Consider the following 21,308-nt stretch of genomic DNA (forward strand, 5'->3'; position numbering starts at 1 on the left):
CAACGAGTATTGCATATACAACCTTTTGAAGAGTTGTCAATTCTTTCAACATTGTGAAAGAGATATTTACAGATCGTACACTAACAAAATTCTCACATCAACAACAAGTATAGAACATACATCTTTCTGAAGGGACGTCGGGCATGCCTCAAGCATCATAAGTCGCTTACATAGAGAGGTAGTTACAGGTCATCCACCAACACGACTGTCACTTCAGCAGCCAACGAGACTCTAGCACACAATCTTTTGAAGGGAAGTGGTTCACTCTCTCCAGCATTATCGCTCATGAACAAATCTTTCATATCGACAACGAGTATCAAACACACAACTTTGTGAAGCGAGTGCTCGGTAACTTCCCAGAATTGTGAGAGGGGTATTTGGGTAATTAGGAAGGGTGGGTGAAGGAGGGAGGTGGTTACTGATTTGATTCTTGTCTTCGTCTTCACTGTTACCCTGTCTCCATAACCAACAAACCATACAATACATTAACACCAACCACACTCACTCACTCACTTCACAATTTTGAGATCTGAACTAACTCAATCGAGATGAGGGAACCGTCGTCGGTGGGAATCGAAGGCAACAACAACGGCGTCGTTTCTCCTCCGCCGCCGCAAGCTCTCCTCGAGAGGCTCAAGGATTACGGCCAGGAAGACGTTTTTGCCCTCTGGGACGAGCTCTCCCACGACGAGCGCGAGTATCTCGTCAAGGACATCGAGGTAAACTCGCTCCGTGTTCATTCTCCTTCGATTCTTCAGATTCGCAAATCAATTTCGCTTCGTTTTTCCATTTTCGATCCATGAAGAACAACGCGATGCTATTCGTTTTGTGTAATCAATTTTTTCTGTATTGCAGAGTTTAGATCTTTCGAGAATTGATCGGATTATTCGTTGTTCGCTACGATCTCAAGGTTTTTTCTCTTAATTTTTGTCAATCGAATCGATTTGTTTACATTGTGCGTGCATGTTGATGATTGCGTTTGTGGTGGTGGTTTTTCAGGGCTGCCGGCAGCTGCGATTGAACCGGTGCCGGAGAGCAGCGTGTCGACGGTGGATGAGAGAACCCATGAGGAACGGGAGAGATGGTGGAAAATGGGGTTGAAGGCAATCTCCGATGGCAAGTTAGCGGTGTTGCTTCTATCCGGTGGCCAGGTATATCTTTGTGACTCTTTTGGATCAACTATACTATACATATACTATAGTTTTATCAATGATAATAATGATGTGTTATTTCAATATTATTGGATGTTAGTAACATATTTATGTGAACTTTCTTTATCACATGCAATGATGCCTTTTGATTTAAATTTTTGATGTGTAACTTTATTATGCTTAGACGTTGATGTTAAAGATAAGAAGCAATATGATTCCCCGTTTTTAATCTGCATTATTTTGTGATAATGCCATGCCAACCCCTTTTTGGCAATGTTGACAAGTGAAAATTCTTGGGTCTTCTATTAAAAGCAACATCATTGGCTGAAAAGATGTGGTAGTGTAAAAGCATATGTTTTTTTTTAAAACTTCAATTATATGCTTTTGAGGGGTTATGATATGCTACTAATGATGTGTCTTCTTTTTTGTATTTTACTTAAAATAATGGGCAATTGATATGCTACTAATCATTAAGTATTGCTTTATGGTAGGGGTTACCCTCCTCTCTCTCATCTCCTTGGATTCCACCAAACAGTATATAATATCATTTGGTTAGGGGCATCAAAATTGAAACACAACGTTTGATATAGTTAAATCATAATCCCTGCTTTATTTAAAATCTCTAGTGTGTATACCATCTTGTCCCCGTTTTGTTGTTTGTCACCCACTTTATATTTTCATTAATATATAACGGATCATTTAAATTGAAGGCTTGACAAGTGAAAAAACAACAGTTTACATATGCATATATGCTACTTAATGACCCATATCCGTTACACTCCTGTTTTGTGGGTCTTAGTTGGCTTTATTTATTGTATGTATATATCATTGTTGTTACTGCTTGCATCTGAAGTAGCCCTATTTTCTTGGATTTTCGTAGTGCTTTTGGCTCAAGATAGAGGCACCAAAGACATCTACACAGCCTGAACCACATCTAAATGCATTGCATACCTATTTAATATATTGTATTAAATGTTTTTAATTACTTAAAATAGTTTGTTTTAGATATTTTTTTCATTTTAAATATATATGCTCCTTTTTTATTAAATATATCCTACTTATATAGTTATATTTCCTTATCCAGTTCAGTAGCATTTTTTTACATAAATGGTTTAGCAGCAGTGTCCTTTACAGTAGTAAAATATGGCAAAGGTTAGGTTCAGAGACTTCAAGATACACACCTAGTTCTTAAATTGGAAGGTATGATGATGAAGAAAAGTAGATAATCGATAGACAATTTCACATACTCTTGGTTAAGATAGGGAGCTAATCTATAGTTGTTCATCACTGCTAGAAGTTTTGTTTACATTAAAATAGACTAAAATGTAATGCATATTAATCACTAAGGGGAAGGGTAATGTAAAATTTAAAATTAGAGGGGAAGGAAGTGTAATTTAAGCTTATTAAGCTCAGACCAAATATAAATCCCATGTAAATTCAGCTTTCAGCCCACTAGTCTTTAAAACGTCATGCACTACCAAATGAAAAAACCGTTTTAAATACAAAAAAACAGGGAGGGGAGCACTTAAGTAACTCAACAAATTATTTCTGCTTTATATTTGAATTTTTGAATTCTTAGATAAAATTTGACAAATGCTAGCACATCAACAGGGTTATAGTTCTGTTGTTGACTAGTAGCTTTAAGGTGTTCAACAACAGCTTAAATCACCCCATTCCTCCACTGTAACATCCAACACTGTTCACTAATAATATGAAATGCATTCTCCCTTCTCAAGTTACCTAGACACGTATAGAAGATGTTACCTTCTAAAGGTGTATTAATAATCTCAAGGCATAACAATTCCAAGACAATGTCTTTTGTTTCTCCTTTTCATTTTACTGTTAATGAATTAAGCCCCCCCCCCCCCCCCCCCTCTCCCTTCACCAAATCATGAACTCAAAAAACAGTACTTTTGTTTAAAAGTCATAGAAGCATAATACAACGAACTATACGATTTTGGCTATAAAATTTGTAACTGATTTTGTAGATGGGGGTACATATGCTATTCTTATTCACTCTTTTTTGAAATTATGGGTTTGCTTGCTTTATCTCAACACTTCTTGCTGCGTGAAGTTTGGAAATATTAGACTGGTGAACTATCTTATTGTTTTTCTTTTTTAATATTTGAACCAAATTGTTCTTGGCAATTTTAATACTAGACTTCAGTCTTTATATTATCTATGAATAAGATACAAGAACCTAGAGTAAATTTAGAGGAAAATTTGATTAAATATGTACCATGTAAATGTCACAAATGATAGGCATAAAACAAATCTTAACTAAAAGCAGCTTGAGGAATGAATTTTTTTGACTTGATTTATTTTGATGATTACTGTCTTCAGCCTCAGAACATTAATTACCTAACACCGCAGTCTCAGTGGACTTGATGTACATGGAGTATTTTATACTGCATTCAGCCTTCGTTGTTAATTGTTAAATTTCAAATTGCTTGCCTGTTTGGCTGATTAAAGGATGTCACAAAACTATAAATTGCAGGGGACTAGGCTTGGAAGCTCAGATCCAAAAGGATGTTTCAGTGAGTATTCTCACTTGCTTTACTTAGTCTAAATATGAATATTAAGTATTTTCCTCTTTTCATCTTGAATTCTCTTTCCCTTTTGTCCTGTAAAGTTTCTGCGTGACACTTCTAAATTGTATCAAAGCAGCTGAAGGATAGTTTGCATTCCTGTGTAACTTAAACAAGCTTTCCTTTATTTATTTACTGTCGTACCCATTTATTTATCTTGAAGTTGTGGTATATTTTTCGTTACAGAGTGCTTTGTAAATTTATCCATTTTTTTTTACATATTATGATATTTGATTTTAGATATTGGACTTCCATCTGGAAAATCTCTTTTTCATCTGCAAGCTGAGAGAATTTTGTGTGCACAGAGACTAGCAGCTCATGCTACTGAGAGTAAGTCTCATTTATCTTGGTTCAGTTCATTCATGCATTGTTCTGTTTGTCATTCTGATCAGTTTATCTATTGCAGGTTCTGCTTCTTCAGTGCAAATACACTGGTACATAATGACTAGTCCATTCACTGATGAGGCAACACGCAAATTCTTTGAAAGTCATAAATTTTTTGGTCTTGAAGCAGAACAGGTGCATGTCTTAAAAACCTCTTTTTATGCTATCCATACATGTTACATTGGTATGCTAAATCTGGTCGCCCCTCTATGATACAGGTTACCTTTTTTCAGCAGGGGACTATCCCCTGTGTTTCCAAAGATGGTAGATATATTATGGAGACTCCATACAGGGTATGGTCTCTCTAACTAAGCTTTAGGCCAAATATGATTTGTTCTCATCATTTGGTTTCTTAATTGATGTCAACTAAAACATAAAAAAAGTGAGGGTACCAAGATCCCATTCATCCTATGATTGCTGATAAATGATATATGGAGTTGATCATGCCATAAATGGAGTAACTGCATGCATCTCAGGGAGTTTGTCCAAATTTGAAATTCAGTTGTTTCTTCATCTTTGCGGAAGTGTTCAAGATGAATTGCTTACAAAGGAAATGCATGGATAGACGTATGAATAAAAATCTAGAGTTCCTAGGTAACGTAGGGGCATAGGGAGATTAGATTTCAAGCTTTGTACTATTTTTAGATCCTTAACTTATTCCTTGAAGAACTTTCATGAGCTTAATGTTCTCCTATCACCCCATGTTCCCACAGATCTCCATGGAGGACCCGATTAAAAATAAAAATTGCATAAAAAATATTAAGATAAAGTGTTAGAGATTAAGAAAAACACTAAAAGTAATTTATGTGTGTGTGTGTGTATAAATACAATTAAAGATAATTTTGTTAATTTGATAATTCTGGGACCTTTCCTAAATATGATTCGGGGGATTTTTCATTCCCATTCCTATCGCCATGCGGATGGGTGATATCTAAAGTAGGGGCCTAAATGGAGAAGTCGCCACAGGAAACTCTGACTGGTGGGGAAGGTTATCATCTCTAATTAGGGAATGAATGTTTGAGCATCATTAGATTCTTTATTCACAACTTAGGGCTTTGCCTATCTGCCTATTAAGCCTCTAGTTCCTTTGTTCTTATGACTTTAGTTTGAATTCTGTCTGGTGGTTTAATATTTTAAACTTTTAAAGCCAGGTAGCAAAGGCTCCTGACGGGAATGGTGGGGTGTATTCAGGTACCTTATGATTTTTATGAGACTTTTTTTCTTATTCTACTTTTAATGACAAAATGGACTGTAGTTTATAATATATTTGTGACATATTGGTTGGCCATAATTAAATATACTGAAGTCCTTTTTTTTTGTTCAGCTCTGAAATCTACCAGACTATTGGAGGACATGGCCTCAAAAGGAATTAAATACATTGATTGCTATGGAGTTGACAATGCATTGGTGATTTTTCTTTGCTTCCTAGCTTATGTGTTGAATTTGTCAGTTTTCTTAGTCAGTGCTGACTTCTTTTTTAAAGACGTATTGACTAGGACTTGTGAAACAGGTTCGAGTTGCTGATCCATCTTTTTTAGGTTACTTTATTGATAAAGGTGTAGCTGCTGCTGCAAAAGTTGTTCGCAAGGTAACAAATCGATCAAGAAATTCCTGACTAGGCGCTAGGTCTTCCGTGTGGAATAGTATTTGACTTTGAGAAGTCTACTAATTTCTGATCAATGCAAAGAAAGAAAACCTTCTAGCTGTGTGGATTTTCCTTTTCTCTGAAAATGATGGACATTGTATTTGAAGAGTTTATTCTTGGATAAATAGGCTAGATCTAACCCCTTTGATCAACAACTATTTTTTTTTAATAAAATAATTCAATTAATTTTGTGCTTTGCATAATTTATGCTTATTAATTTTGCCATTATATGACAGGCATATCCACAAGAAAAGGTTGGTGTGTTTGTACGACGAGGTAAAGGTGGTCCTCTTACTGTAGTTGAATACAGCGAGTTGGACCCATCACTAGCTTCTGCAGTTAATCAAGGAACTGGCCGTCTTCGTTTTTGTTGGAGTAATGTTAGTCTGTTGTTCCTCTTTATAATCTCATTTCTTCTGCTTTCTACACTTTGCTATAAGCTTGGACGATAATTGCCCTTGAATTTTGGCGATGATCTTCTATACAGAAAGTTAGGCGTTGAAAAGTTAGCACCCTGTACACTTCCTAATTGAGTGGAATTCAGAGGTTTCAACTTTTGATAGTGATATGCTGAGATCCAAACAGGAGCTTTTGTGCTTTGAATTTTGATACGATCATATATTATCAGTTAGTGAAAAGGAATACATTTATAGAAACAATGTTAATCTTATGATCATCTAGTCTTGTTTCTTATTATCTTAAACCAATGGTTTCTGGTTCTGTGATAAAATTCTGAAAGATAGTTATTACTTCAGTTCTTCTTTTCCTATCCATCAATGTGATTGTCACCCTTATAACTCAGTTTCATTTATCAACCAAAACAGGAAGTTCTGAAAGATCAGCTAACAATGACTTGGTGTCAATCGATCTATTGAGCCAACCCCATTTTGGGGATAAGGCTCGGTTTTTCCTGTTTTTGTATTAGATGAGTGCTATTATAGTATGTGTTATGATTGTTCATTATAGGCCACAACAATAACAATTATTTTCTTGCTTCTTTCCTAAGAAATCCATTATTGCTTTTCTGGCTGCATTTTAAGCTATCTTCTTATTTCTTATGAAACTTATGATTCCAGGTCTGCTTACACATGTTCACTTTGGATTTTCTAAACCAAGTGGCAAATAGTCTTGAAAAAGACAGCATGTATGGTTATTGCCTCCTTTCACTCCTCGTCGTCTTGCTTCCTGTTCTTATCTTTATTCCAAGTGTGTAGATATTTATTTAGTGCAAGACATGGAACCCTTAGTCTTAATGTCAAATGAAAAAAATTATATTGCTATGGAACCAATTTGATAGGATGAAAAATATCATCTACTTCATTAGTTTAGTTAGATGACACGGACTACTTGGGAAGATTAATCAAATTCTTCTGATGCCCATTGATGCCTGCTTTATCAGCAGCGGAACCATTTGTGTCATAATCTGCCATCTCTTAGATATTTAATAGATATTGATCCACGCATTACATTTATGTGCAGTTACCATCTTGCAGAGAAGAAAATCCCTTCTATACACGGATATACGATGGGATTAAAACTTGAACAATTTGTATTTGATGTGTTTCCATATTCTCCAACGACTGCACTTTTTGAGGTGATTATAATTCTTCTTTAAGATGAAACTGTGCAATTTATTTCCTGGCATTATGGTTTTTTAAGAACACTGTTAGAAATGAAACTTTTCATGTGTCTTTACTGAATAGTTTAAGCTTTTTGGATTGTTCTCTATGTGTTGTTAGAGCCTTACCAAGTGGTCTAGACTCTATCTTGCTGCTCCTATTCTTCTAAAAAATTGTTAAAATTTAAATATTAGGTAGTTGTGGTTGTGAATTATCCACTCTTGGAGTCTAGAGGGCACTCTCATGTGAGCGAGTGTTAGGATAAAGGGTCGGGGATAAGAGTGGTTGGTTAGAATGTAAATTAGTTAGAGAATTTAGGGAGTTAGGTATAAGTTGTATAAATAAAGGAAATAAAAGAGAAATGGACTCATTCAGGACGTTTGACAGTAGGAGAGGGAAATGAGAGATTCTTTGCAAAGGGAAGGAGAATTAAATCAGGTAGTGATAGAACTCACAAAATCAGCAGTAGTTTATTGATAGAAGAACCCTAATTCCCAATTGGGGTTTAGGGGAAAGATACAAGGAAGGATACCAAACACCTTCCCCAACCCAAGAGAGAACCACTTCTCTCTCAAGAACCCAATTCCCAAAATGAATAACCAGATGACTAATGTTCTCTAACCCTTTCTTATATATAGGCTTCCCTTTAAGACTAACTAACAACCCACGTGACTAACTCACTAACAACCCAAGTGATATGCAATCCTATCAATACTTGCCCCTGAAAATTCACCTTGTCCTCAAGGTGAAGGACAAATTACATGAACAACCACATCACAGATCCAACTCAGACAATCATAGCTTCCACCTGGATCCCACAACCTAAAGCAAAGAGTCCAACACAATTTGCAGAAGATCCCATTGATGCAAATTGGTTGAGGCAGCAAGATAGCAGCATCGTTCAAAGCAAACCCATGTACAAATGTTGGTGGACAACTTTTCATAACCAGCCAACAAGTTCACAAGCAGTCCGGTAAGTGAATCAGCACCAACAATAAACCCTCCTCCAAGTGACCCAAATTGGGTGAATGTCCAACTATCACCAATATGTTGATGCGTCCAATACTTTTCTTGCCTCCAAACCCATACATTGAACTACGAAATTTGAGAATTCAAACTCTGATACCCAGTAACTAAATCAGCTAAGACATGTGGGTTACATGACCAAGCACTTGTTTGCCAATGGAATAGCAATTCTGGAACTGAGTACCACTCCAGCTTATAGCTTAGCCTCCTTTGCAAAAGTTCAGCCATGTGTGATGTGTTGGGCCAACCCCCAGAACAATTAAAACAGATTCTGTTGTGGTTCCTTAACCTTTGAAACAGAAAATTAACCGAAACTTCATACCTTTTCCTATTCTCATCTACAGTGTTGATGAAAACTTTCAGCTCTACAACCATCTTCTCACTAATCCTGGCCTCTGTAGCTGTATTGATGTCCCTGCACAAGCCTAATTCCAACGCACAAGGTCTTGTCTGGTTAGTGACATACTCATTGGCCCAAGTCATTTGGTAGTGAAATGAGAGATTATTTGCGAAGGGAAGGAGAATTAAATCAGGTAGTGATAGAACTCACAAAATCAGCAGTAGTTTATTGATAGAAGAACCCTAATTCCCAATTGGGGATTAGGGGAAAGATACAAGGAAGGATACCAAACACCTTCCTTAACCCAAGAGAGAACCACTTCTCTCTCAAGAACCCAATTCCCAAAATGAATAACCAGATGACTAATGTTCTCTAACCCTTTCTTATTTATAGGCTTCCCTTTAAGACTAACTAACAACCCACGTGACTAACTCACTAACAACCCAAGTGATATGCAATCCTATCAGGTAGGAACAGTTAAAAAATAAAGAAGTTAGGGATTTAGGTTGGCTATATAAATAGGGTAAATAAAGAGGAAAGGTTCAGTACATTTGATAATTGGGGAGTGAAAGGGGAGATCCATTATGTAGGGGAAACCCTTGGAGAGAATTCTATTCTCCATTTATTGATCAATTTTCAACTGTACATTTTCATTCTTTTAATTCTTTCTGTAAATTCTCCACCATCTTTCTGAGTTTCTACTTTCTATCAGAGTGTTAGAAATATAATACAAAAATCACTCGCATTGAACTTAACACTACAAAACTGTTGGTGCAAACAGAAAAATAAACGCGCCCTAAGTTTTAGAGAAGTTGGTTTGTGATAGATACTATTCTTATTATTGCATATTTTATGCATCCATGTTCAGATATTACGAGAGGAGGAATTTGCACCTGTAAAAAATGCAAATGGATCTAATTATGACACTCCAGACAGTGCGAAACTGCTTGTTCTTCGACTCCACACTCGTTGGGTAATTGCTGCTGGCGGTTTCTTGACACATTCAGTGCCCTTATATGCAACTGGTAAGTTATTCCTCTTTATTGCCAAGGAGATGAGAAAATATTGTTGGCTGGACGCTCTAACGTAGACACACACACACACACACACACACACACGTAGAGGGAGGGATAGAGATTCCTATAGTATTTGTTAGAAAAGTGATTATCTTGCCTAAGTCTTGGTTTCCTTTCATGAAACATCATTTCTCAGGTGTTGAAGTCTCACCACTCTGTTCATATGCTGGTGAAAACCTGGAACCTATATGTCGAGGAAGAACATTTCATGCACCTTGTGAGATTACATTCTAGTTCCACCCTGTTCTTGCCGGCTTTTGCTCTGACTTATACTGCGATGAGGAGTTGTCAGTCCCACACGTTTCAAGAAAAATTTGTGGATGCCCCTCATCATTCACTTGTATCAATATGTATGCATCTTCTCCAATCTGTTTCTGATTGGCTTTTGTATTTTTGTTTATCTTTTTTGGCCACTGATTTGTTGTAGTGTGGCTGAGGGATGTACATTTATCACAATTTTACTGACCGCTTATTTTCCTTTTTATTGCATTTTTAACAGTATGTCAGTATTTCACCTGTTGCTGGAGGTAATTGGGGGAACCTCCCTTCATTTACCCCTTCACTTGCTATCTATTTCTTTCTTCTTTTTCAATGAGTATTCTTAATTAAGTGTTCAATTAATATATTTTTTCGAAAACTAGCAGTCAATTATCTTCATGAGTATTTTTCATCTTCATGAGTGTTTTATGACGATTGAAGGTTTTTTTTTATATATTTTTAACTTTTAAATAATAATTGTATTTAATTTCATTTTTAATTTACCCGTGTAAAATAAACAATAATAAAAAATTACATGTGAGCATGTCACATTGTCACATCAAACTTTGTCGGACACGTGACAACGTGATCGGAGCTCTATCTCAAGTGAGTTTTAAAACTATATTATTTCTCTAATCTAGGGGTGTTTTTACAATTTTACCTTGAGAGAGGGACTAAAATTAATTTTCGCTCATTTTACAACAACCAAAAACTTATTTAGCACATAAAATAAGAACTTAATAAAAATAATAAAGATCATGGTAAGCATTTATTCAGGTCAATATAGGTGATATAGGCTCAAACAATTAAGAGTGTGTTTGGATTTCAGTTGAGATCAATTTGAAAACACTTTCAACCCAACGAAACCTATGAGTTACTTTCACATTCGCACATTGGAATTCGTATTTTTCAGTTGAAACTGTCTTAGAACGCGTGTGAACTGAAAACCAAACACACACTAAGAGGTGGTGCTGGTGTATCTTAGCTCAGCTTTGCCGCAAAGTTGGGTGGTCCGTTATTCTTTTTTCATCCTCTATCGTTAGGCTCATGGAATGTCTTTCATCATAAGTCCAATGGAGGTCTTTCGTTCTTTGTCGTCAAATATATTCAAAGTCACTTCGACACCCAAGTCAAGTATAATTTTGGTAAAGTAATGTCATAGAGTGATGTTGATTGTTAGTTACCGTCGTGCATTAGTAACATATTCGGACGAGATTATCATACAGCGCGAGAGATCACTGGATTGTAATAGAGAACGTCCTCGATCATACTACGATGGAAGACAAGATGAAATCCAGGGGCGGACCTATGTTGTGGTGAGGGGGTTCATCTGAACCCCTGAACCAAAAAAATTGCACTTAATTTTCTATATAATTTTTTTTTGAACCTCCTGAAAATTTTAAATTATACTAGTAGATTAAGTTTTGCACCTATTTGCACCAAAGACCCACCTATTTGCACAACTATGACTTGTATAATTTATCATGTATAAAACATATTAAAGTTGTTTTAAATTATATTTTTACTGATGTGTTCATTTAAAAAATTTGAACCCCCTAACCCCGGGGTCCAGGATCCGCCACTGATGAAATCCCTGGTTGATGCTTTTTGTTTTCTTTGCTACGTACAAGGAAGCCCTTGGGTGTGATTCATATTATGGAATCAGATCAAGTCGTCCACAGTTGTAAAACCAAATAGGCTTCGTTGGCTTGGGTGAAAAATGTTATGGACCGTATTCTATGGTGGCTAGCTGACGGTGGATTGAACCATGAAGGCTCAAGTAGGAATAGATTTATTCGTTGTTTTCTTCTCATGCATTTCAGGCTATTAATAATTTTGCTTTAGTATACTCCAATTGACTATTCGATGAAAGCAAAATAAAATCGTAAATTTCATATTTGTGGCAATAAGAATTATAAAAAGAATTCGGCTAGCATATTTCAAAAGAAAATAAAAAAATACACAAAAAAATTTCATGTATTAAAATAAAAAGTTAAATTTTTATCAATTATTTTTAAAATATTATATAAATATAATCTATCTAAATATAATTTGATAAAATCATGTTAAAAATCAAAATGAAAAAGACAAATTAGAATATTACCAATCGAGTGGCATATAAATTGCTAAATAAGCAATAGTAATTCAGCTACGTGTCATCATGAAATGACAATCAAAGTACAAAGCCAAAATTTGAATGTGCTCAAATTTCATGTGGACGATGTTGTTAGTGTGTTTGGCATGCAGTTTTACTTTAGTCTTTCCAAATAACCTTTCATATTCCTTTTTCATGTCGGTACTTTTTTATGTGAGCACTTCATATCGCGTTTTTTTCTTTCTTTAATTTTGAAAATCGGATAAAGTGGTTTAAAAGCATATTCATGTGACAAAATGAATTATTATTTTTATATATTTTAGGAATTAAATAACATTTTAATTCATTCAGTAATCAATCAAGTGGGTTTGTGTAGTGGTTCAGCACTTCATCATTTAAGCAAGTGGTTGGAAATTCGAATCACAACTCTTGCGAATAGAAAAAACTACTTGGCCAACCTCCTACCGCTTAATGCGCTGACCGTGAAGCGAGAGATTAGTCTCTCGACTATGGGATATCTTGATCAAGAAAAAAAATCATACAGTATGTGAACTAAAACCGAAGAAAATAAATAAATCTAATGTAAGCAAATTGAGACAGATGAAAGACAAATCAAACGTTAAGAAAACGCCACGTATGTTTTTCTCAAACCACAGCCAAACCACACACTATCAACTCTTCAATAAAATCACCTTCCTCTGCCTCAAGAGCTTCATTCAGTGCTTCTCCTCTCTCATTCTAAGGTATGTTCTTCTTTCTCACCATGCTCTTTTCATTGCTTTCTTGCTCATAACTTTAATGTTCATGTTCTTGTTTTTTATTTTTTAGAAAATGTTAATTGCCTTTAATTTTGTCAATTTCCCAGATTTTATTTTTGGGTAATTTAATTGTTGATGTAGTTAATGGTACCTACATACACCCTTTAATCTGAAAGGCTCATATATTAACTTTTATATAATACCATTACATCAGTTGAATTGAGTGAGAGTTGAGATTTCCTTCCTCATTTAGAATAATTGTTGGCTTGTTACTTTTCATTCTAGTTTAATTTCTCCAACATTTAGAATGAATTTTCTATGCTGGTTTTGTGTAATACTAAGTGCATGTTTGGAAACCCTTTTACAATTGATTCTGAAGTCATATTCAATTCTAGGGAAAGTTTATGTGAGTAGTGTCTGAGTTTCAAAATTGATTCTGATGACAGAGAAGTCGATCCAAACATGCTATAAATTTAGTTTACAACCACAAGGATATTAAAAATTTGAACAACTCAGTGTTTACAAAAGTAGTATTCACTTAAGATCTCATATTTTGGTTTTGGTTGATGCAGATGGCAGCATCATCAGCATGTCTTGTTGGTAATGGTTTATCTACACGGGGTAACAGAATTACTCTCGGTAAGGACTTCAATGGAAGATATCTATTCTCATCTTGGAGGTTGAACAAGGCACCAAAAGCGTTTTCGGTAAAGGCGTCTTTAGACCAAAGCCAGAACGGAGGGAGAAGGGAGCTTCTTAAGTTGCTTGGAAATGTGGGAGTTGGATTACCAGCATTATTGGGAGGTGGCAAGGCTTATGCTGACGAACAAGGGGTTTCCTCCTCCAGAATGTCTTATTCTAGGTTTCTAGAGTATTTGGACAAGGACAGGGTTAACAAAGTGGATCTGTATGAGAATGGAACCATAGCTATTGTTGAGGCAGTTTCTCCTGAGTTGGGTAACAGGTTGCAGCGTGTTAAGGTTCAACTTCCTGGACTTAACCAAGAGCTCCTTCAGAAATTCAGGGAAAAGAACATTGACTTTGCAGCTCACAATGCTCAAGAGGATTCAGGTTCTCTTTTGTTTAACCTGATTGGGAATCTGGCTTTCCCTATAATCTTGATTGGAGGGTTGTTCCTTCTCATGAGGAGGCCCGGTGGGATGGGAGGTCCCGGTGGCCCTGGATTTCCTCTTACTTTCGGTCAATCTAAAGCCAAGTTTCAGATGGAACCAAACACTGGAGTGACATTTGATGATGTTGCCGGGGTGGATGAAGCCAAGCAGGATTTTATGGAAGTGGTGGAGTTTCTCAAGAAGCCTGAGAGGTTTACTGCTGTCGGAGCTCGCATACCTAAAGGAGTTCTTCTTATTGGTCCTCCCGGAACTGGGAAGACCTTGTTAGCCAAGGCTATTGCCGGTGAAGCCGGAGTTCCGTTTTTCTCAATATCTGGTTCTGAGTTTGTTGAGATGTTTGTTGGTGTTGGCGCTTCTCGAGTCCGTGATTTGTTCAAGAAGGCCAAAGAGAATGCCCCTTGCATTGTCTTTGTTGATGAAATTGATGCTGTTGGGAGACAAAGAGGGACTGGAATTGGTGGAGGGAATGATGAAAGAGAACAGACCCTCAACCAACTTTTGACAGAAATGGATGGGTTTGAGGGTAATACCGGTATCATTGTCGTTGCTGCAACTAACAGGGCTGACATTCTTGACTCTGCCTTACTGAGACCTGGCCGGTTTGATAGACAGGTATGGTTATATTCCGAAACGCTTTATGCTTTAAACTGATGAGTTAATTAAATACTGAAGTAACTGAACATACTGTTTTGCAGGTAATGGTTGATGTTCCGGATGTAAGGGGAAGGACTGAGATCCTAAAGGTTCATGGTAGCAACAAAAAGTTTGAAGCTGATGTCTCTCTTGAAATAATTGCAATGAGAACACCTGGTTTTAGTGGAGCTGATCTTGCAAATCTCTTGAACGAAGCTGCTATATTAGCTGGTCGGCGTGGAAAGACAGGGATTTCATCTAAAGAGATTGATGATTCTATTGATAGGATTGTAGCTGGAATGGAAGGAACAGTGATGACAGATGGGAAGAGCAAAAGTTTAGTGGCATATCATGAAGTTGGGCATGCCATTTGTGGGTAAGTAATCAGACCCTCATATTGTTTTTCAAGTAAATGTTGTGTAAGATTGTGGTGGAAGCAAGGTGTTGTTTTCTAAATGACTTCATGTTACGCGAAACAATCCCCATAAAGTTGTTCTTGAAATCATGTACTTATCTCTGCTTGCAGAACTTTGACCCCTGGTCATGATGCTGTGCAAAAGGTAACACTAGTTCCTCGTGGACAAGCCCGGGGTCTTACATGGTTCATTCCTTCTGATGACCCAACTTTGATCTCAAAACAACAACTCTTTGCAAGAATTGTTGGAGGGTTAGGTGGTAGGGCTGCAGAGGAAATAATTTTTGGTGAGCCAGAGGTTACAACTGGAGCAGCTGGTGATTTGCAGCAAATCACTGGTTTGGCAAAACAGGTACTTTTATATGGATTTTGTTTCAAATTTATCTCCTTCTCATTCCTTTAATTTCTGTGGGGTTGAAGATGCTGATGTTTTATAGCTGAAAAAATTATAGTATGATTCATTTTGGTACTATTGTGTCAGGCATTTGTTGATTGGTGAGATTGGCAATAAGTTTCCTTCATATGATTTCTTGAGTAATGAAACTTAAAGCTTTTGATTTACATTGAATATTGGTAATTTACATATTGAAGGAAGGACTTCTAATTTTCCAAATAAAATATTAACCCACAAAATTTGGTTTTTAATCAAGCGCAACCGCATCGAGTGATCTTGATACATGTAACCAACCTCACTAGCATAAGACTTTGTTGTTGATGATGTTGTTGATTCCCCCCCCCCCCCCCCCCTCTTTGATCTTTCTATGCTGCTTCAACAAATGTAAATGATCCTCTTGCAGATGGTAACCACATTTGGAATGTCTGATATTGGTCCTTGGTCACTCATGGAAGCAGCACAAAGTGGAGACGTTATCATGAGAATGATGGCAAGGAACTCGATGTCAGAAAAGCTTGCAGAAGACATTGATGCTGCTACCAAGAGGATCTCAGATGATGCATATGTAATCGCACTGCGCCATATAAGAAACAACCGCGAGGCAATTGACAAGATTGTGGAAGTCCTTCTGGAGAAAGAGACATTGAGTGGAGATGAATTCCGCGCTATACTCTCTGAATTTGTTGAAATCCCAGTAGAAAATCGGGTTCCTCCTTCTAAGACATTAGCAGCAACTGTTTGAATAGCCTATATGGCTATATGTAATATGTTTAATGTATCATCTCAGAATACGCAATACCTCCTCTACAGCCTGCACTAAATTTGTGAATGATAGAAGTTTTAATTTTTTGTAGTATTGACAATGCAAAGTATATATACCAAAGAGCAAATGTTTTTAGTGCAGAATTCCCCAGTTTCCTCCTTTACATCTATTATGCAGTGTGACTTTCGTGAGCAGTAAAAGCATTAATCTTAGTGTCATTATATATACCTGGTGAGATGCATTGTTTAGTTGGAGTGCAAATTGGTTGTGCTGGTGAGAGCCTAAAAAAGTGATATTACATCTATTAAGCTTTTATTTCTAATATTATTTTTTCGAAAGCGATTTCTTATATTATTTTTATATAGCTTATTTTTTTTATTAATGGGAGAATCCAAACTCATACTTCGACCTTTAACATAAGGAGTGGTGTACTTAAGCTGGTCAGATATCTATTTGTTCAGATGTTGGTAATTGGTAAGGTTATATGTTGGTGTTGAATGGTATTTTCAAGTGTTGAAGGAGAAGCAATGGTGTTGGGAGTTGCAATGACAAAGGGGTTTAGAGTCTCTTGGGTTTGCATTCAAATGGGTAGTTACATAAGTGTTTAATTGAGTGAATGGTGAAAAAAAAAAGCAAAATAGTTTGATTCTCAAATTTGATGTATGAAGCTCAGTTGTGTCCAACATTGACAAAAACCATAGCTTCAAGATGAGAGAAAATGTAGAGGGAAAATAGTAGTAGATGTGAACTAATACTAATTCAATCAGAAATCTAACATAATGAGTGTTTGAGTGTACTACAACCAGAAAAAGAGTGCTCAAGTGTATATACATCCAAACCCAATAAGAGTTCTTGAAGCATCACGATACTCTCACATGAAAACTATCTCATGTTACATATTATATTTATCTTTATCTTCATATGTATTAAATATGTGAGACTATTTGAATATTTATGAAAATAAAGATAGACACAATGTTTAACTTAATATTATCTTGTGACATGACATGATTATTTGTGCTAACCTTACTTATTTGTACGAACGTAAGTTTCACTCAGACAGCAAAATGAGTGATGTCATTTTTCGTGAGAGGGACTAAAATTAAACTCCCTTACAACTATTTTTCTTAAAACATCACTTTAAACATCCAATTGCACTGAGTGGTGACTTGTTCATGTTTCATGCATGGGCAGGTTTGATCTTCCTCGTACCACCTTCTCTAGTGTTTCTCTGCCTTCCATTTTTCAAAACTCACTACCTCGTTTCTCCACGATTTCCAATGCCAAAGAACAATTTAACACCCTGTGTTCCAAAGGGCACATAAAAGAAGCGTTTGATTGCTTTGCATCTGAGATATGGGCAGAACCTAGTTTGTTCTCAAATCTCCTCCAAGCATGCATTCCCACAAAGTCTGTTTCTCTGGCAAAACAGCTTCATTCTTTGATATTAACTTCTGGGTGTTTCAAAGACAAGTTCATCTCCAATCATCTCCTCAACCTCTACTCAAAACTTGGGGAAATCCAACATGCAGTGACACTGTTCGATCGAATGCCGAGGAGGAACTTCATGTCATGCAACATCATGATCAAGGCATATCTTGAAATGGGCAACCTTGAGAGTGCCAAGAAACTGTTTGACGAAATGCCTGACAGGAATGTTGCTACGTGGAATGCGATGGTCACGGGGTTGATCAAGTTTGAAATGAATGAAGAGTCTGTGTTATTATTTTCGAGGATGAATGAGTTGGGTTTCATGCCGGATGAGTACTCGTTGGGTAGTGTGCTCAGGGGTTGTGCACATTTGAGAGCTTTAATAGCAGGGGAACAAGTTCATGCATATGTTATTAAATGTGGTTTTGAGCTTAATATGGTTGTCGGGTGTTCTTTAGCTCATATGTATATGAAAGCTGGTAGCTTGCGTGATGGGGAGAGAATTATCAAATGGATGCCGAGCTGTAATTTGGTTGCTTGGAATACACTTATGGCCGGAAAAGCTCAAAATGGGTACTCTGAAGGAGTTATGGATCAATACTACATGATGAGAATGGCTGGTTTTAGACCAGATAGGATTACTTTCGTGAGTGTGATTAGTTCATGTTCGGAGTTAGCCATCCTCGGTCAAGGGAAGCAGATTCACGCTGAAGCAATTAAAGCAGGAGCATGTTCTATAGTTTCTGTAGTTAGTTCATTGGTTAGTATGTACTCTAGGTGTGGATGTTTGCAAGATTCCATCAAAGCTTTTATGGAATGCGAAGAGCGAGATGTTGTATTATGGAGCTCAATGATCGCTGCATATGGATTTCACGGTCAAGGAGATCAAGCTATCAAGCTTTTCCATGAGATGGAACGGGAAAGCTTGCCGGGAAATGAAGTTACATTCTTGAGCTTGCTATATGCTTGTAGCCATTCTGGACTAAAGGAGAAAGGGCTTGATTTCTTTGACATGATGGTAGAAAAGTATGGACTTAAGGCTAGACTAGAACATTATACTTGTGTAGTTGACTTATTAGGCAGATCTGGTTGTTTGGAAGAGGCAGAGGCAATGATACGATCCATGCCGGTAAGAGCGGATGCAATAATATGGAAAACATTATTATCTGCATGTAAAATCCACAAGAATGCAGAAATGGCAAGAAGGGTTGCTGAGGAAGTTCTTAGGATCGATCCTCAAGACTCAGCTTCGTATGTTCTGCTTGCCAGTGTTCACGCATCAGCTAAGAGGTGGCAGAATGTTTCTGAGGTGAGGAGAGCCATGAAAGAAAGGATGGTGAAGAAAGAACCAGGCATAAGCTGGGTAGAAGTGAAGAATCAGGTTCATCAGTTCCGTATGGGCGATGAATGCCACCCGAAGTATGCGGAGATTAATCTGTATTTGGAAGAATTAACTTCAGAAATGAAGATGAGGGGATATGTACCTGATACTAGTTCTGTTTTGCATGACATGGACAATGAGGAAAAAGAATACAACTTGACACACCACAGTGAGAAATTAGCAATTGCTTTTGCTTTAATGAGCACACCAGAGGGAGTGCCAATAAGGGTGATGAAAAATTTGAGGGTTTGTGGTGACTGTCATGTTGCCATCAAGTACATATCAGAGATAAAAAAATCAGAAATTATTGTAAGAGACTCGAGCAGGTTTCACCATTTTAAAAACGGTGCATGTTCTTGTGGAGATTATTGGTAGTAGTTATTCTTTGATCTCCATTTTTTATGTTGTTCATGATCTTGCAAACAATGCAAAGCTTACAGGTAAGAGGGACTAGATTAGTTACTCTTCTCATTAACCACCACAACCTTTCTTCAATAGTAGATAAGGTTATATCATGTCATAATTATTAATTTCCAAATTCATAAGTGAGACTAATTAAAAATGGAATTCTTTATACTCAGATCTCAATGTACAAATATAATTAGCGGTTGATTCTAAGTTTCTGATTACTGATCTTCCCCCTCCCTCTCCTGTTAGTTGTAGACTGTTCACCAATTGGATTAGATATGTTTTAAAGGAAAAATCACCACATCCTATCTCTTCTTTTAGGCTTAAATATGTTTTTAGTCCCTATAAAATAAGGGTAAATTGAATCTGATCTCCCAAAAAAATTCATAATTTTTAGTCTCTAACATTATTGAAAAAGGTGAAGTTAGCCCATATCGTACTTTTTGTTGCAGTTTTCAAGTATTAACAGTGATTTTTAACCGCCACAATTTATTTATTTTTAGTTTTAATTGCGATTTAAACCGCCACAAAATGAACATAAGGACTAATTTCACCAAATTTCATTGATGTTAGGGATTAAAAGCGAGTAGTAATGATATATACACACATCACTTTCTCTTTCATCTCATTTTTACACATTTTTCTTCCTTTCTCTCTGCATTTCCTGTCACATCACAAATCATATCACTCATTTCTCTCTTTTCTCTTCTTCTTTAGGTAAGGTGGAGGTGGAAATTGTTTGTAAACATAACATTTTTCATTAAAAGGAGCTATGAAGTATTTTTAGTGTTTGATAGCCTTTACAGGTACCTTCTCGTCGTGTCAACGGACAACCATGTTGGAGACCATCCAAGACTATGCACAACCACTAATAGCTCAAATTTTAGAAGAAAAATATGTATTTTAAATCTCAAATATGATTTGATTTTATTTAAAATGATTTTCTAAATTTAATTCTATAATACTACTTTGAAATATAAATTATTATATTTTAGATTTTTGCAAATGAAAATACTCATTTACCCCGACTCATGTGGCTAATAGGGTGATCTTGTGCGGCTAATAAGGCGATAGATTAGTATCACAACAATCATTTAAGAAAAAATATTTTTTAACACTTAAGTTATGTATATAAATTAAAATTTACTAAATTTAATGAAAATACCGTGCTAACCGCTAGCACATGGTTGCTTTTTCTATAGAAGGCATGACGTCGCCCAAGATGTGATATACTATATTTAAACTAGGTTGTAGGCTTGTAGCGTACTAGGTTCAATCAATATGTATTTTTTTTAATGTGAGAAATATATTAAATAAAATCGAGTAGCCATAGATTCTAAGAAATTTGGTTCCCTTTATCATCTTTAAATATTTAGCACGTGCCTCTGAATTGTTCCTTTTTTTTTTTAGCTTGAACAAATCTTCTAAATCACTAAACGAAACACTAAACTACTTGATACTTGAGTGTACAACTCGTCTACATCTCACGTGGAAAAAATAACACTCTAAATTACTTAACTCGTCAAGCAGGGAAGGGCAATACTCAACCGCGTGTTTGGAATGACTCCCTTATTTTATTTCGGCGTCATTGTACTGAATGTTGTTAGTTAATTTTTCTATTTTACTATTACTTTTCCTCTTGTAACAAAAAAATTGAACACTAAAGTAAGCTCGTTTGGTATATTATATAGTATAAAATCCGATAACACTATTATTGATGGTATTATGTTTATAAAATAAGATATGATAAAAATTTAATATTACATAGCGTTTGATCATACATTGTAATATTTCATATTATTTAAATTGA

The 21,308-nt window shown here is 36.2% G+C and overlaps 3 protein-coding genes across 4 annotated transcripts; all 3 read left to right on the forward strand.

Annotated features, from left to right (window-relative positions):
- Positions 1-423: 423 nt before the first annotated feature.
- Positions 424-10,421, forward strand: LOC130710627 (UDP-N-acetylglucosamine diphosphorylase 1-like). Its single transcript, XM_057559957.1, has 15 exons — positions 424-719; positions 856-910; positions 1,000-1,151; positions 3,649-3,688; positions 3,980-4,069; positions 4,146-4,258; positions 4,342-4,416; positions 5,275-5,314; positions 5,448-5,530; positions 5,634-5,711; positions 6,005-6,148; positions 6,845-6,912; positions 7,248-7,362; positions 9,622-9,778; positions 9,966-10,421. Exons 1-15 carry the CDS (start codon positions 549-551, stop codon positions 10,061-10,063), a joined length of 1,479 nt encoding a protein of 492 aa, XP_057415940.1. The 5' UTR covers positions 424-548; the 3' UTR covers positions 10,064-10,421.
- A 2,368-nt stretch (positions 10,422-12,789) lies between these two features.
- Positions 12,790-16,421, forward strand: LOC130710541 (ATP-dependent zinc metalloprotease FTSH 2, chloroplastic-like). 2 transcript variants are annotated; one of them, XM_057559850.1, is made up of 5 exons: positions 12,790-12,925; positions 13,513-14,685; positions 14,769-15,082; positions 15,233-15,473; positions 15,919-16,421. In XM_057559850.1, exons 2-5 carry the CDS (start codon positions 13,513-13,515, stop codon positions 16,255-16,257), a joined length of 2,067 nt encoding a protein of 688 aa, XP_057415833.1. In that variant the 5' UTR covers positions 12,790-12,925; the 3' UTR covers positions 16,258-16,421. The 2 variants fall into 2 exon arrangements, with proteins under 2 accessions (XP_057415833.1, XP_057415832.1); XM_057559849.1 differs by lacking the exon at positions 12,790-12,925 and having other exon boundaries at positions 13,507-14,685.
- A 907-nt stretch (positions 16,422-17,328) lies between these two features.
- Positions 17,329-19,657, forward strand: LOC130716222 (pentatricopeptide repeat-containing protein At2g41080). The gene has a single exon (XM_057566424.1). The coding sequence runs from the start codon at positions 17,465-17,467 to the stop codon at positions 19,463-19,465; it is 2,001 nt and encodes a 666-aa protein (XP_057422407.1). The 5' UTR covers positions 17,329-17,464; the 3' UTR covers positions 19,466-19,657.
- Positions 19,658-21,308: the final 1,651 nt, after the last annotated feature.

This window comes from Lotus japonicus, chromosome 4 (assembly GCF_012489685.1).
Source record: "Lotus japonicus ecotype B-129 chromosome 4, LjGifu_v1.2".
Taxonomy (NCBI): Eukaryota; Viridiplantae; Streptophyta; class Magnoliopsida; order Fabales; family Fabaceae; genus Lotus; species Lotus japonicus.

What these genes read in the sequence shown, in the direction of transcription:
- LOC130710627 (XM_057559957.1), top strand. Translation starts at nt 549, where the DNA reads ATGAGGGAACCGTCGTCGGTGGGAATCGAAGGCAACAACAACGGCGTC. An exon ending in TTCGTTTTTGTTGGAGTAAT is followed by an intron (nt 6,149 to 6,844) that starts GTTAGTCTGTTG and finishes TTATGATTCCAG; the next exon opens with GTCTGCTTACACATGTTCAC. An exon ending in AGTCTTGAAAAAGACAGCAT is followed by an intron (nt 6,913 to 7,247) that starts GTATGGTTATTG and finishes ATTTATGTGCAG; the next exon opens with TTACCATCTTGCAGAGAAGA.
- LOC130716222 (XM_057566424.1), top strand. Translation starts at nt 17,465, where the DNA reads ATGGGCAGGTTTGATCTTCCTCGTACCACCTTCTCTAGTGTTTCTCTG.
- LOC130710541 (XM_057559849.1), top strand. Translation starts at nt 13,507, where the DNA reads ATGCAGATGGCAGCATCATCAGCATGTCTTGTTGGTAATGGTTTATCT. An exon ending in CTGGCCGGTTTGATAGACAG is followed by an intron (nt 14,686 to 14,768) that starts GTATGGTTATAT and finishes ACTGTTTTGCAG; the next exon opens with GTAATGGTTGATGTTCCGGA. An exon ending in GTTGGGCATGCCATTTGTGG is followed by an intron (nt 15,083 to 15,232) that starts GTAAGTAATCAG and finishes CTCTGCTTGCAG; the next exon opens with AACTTTGACCCCTGGTCATG.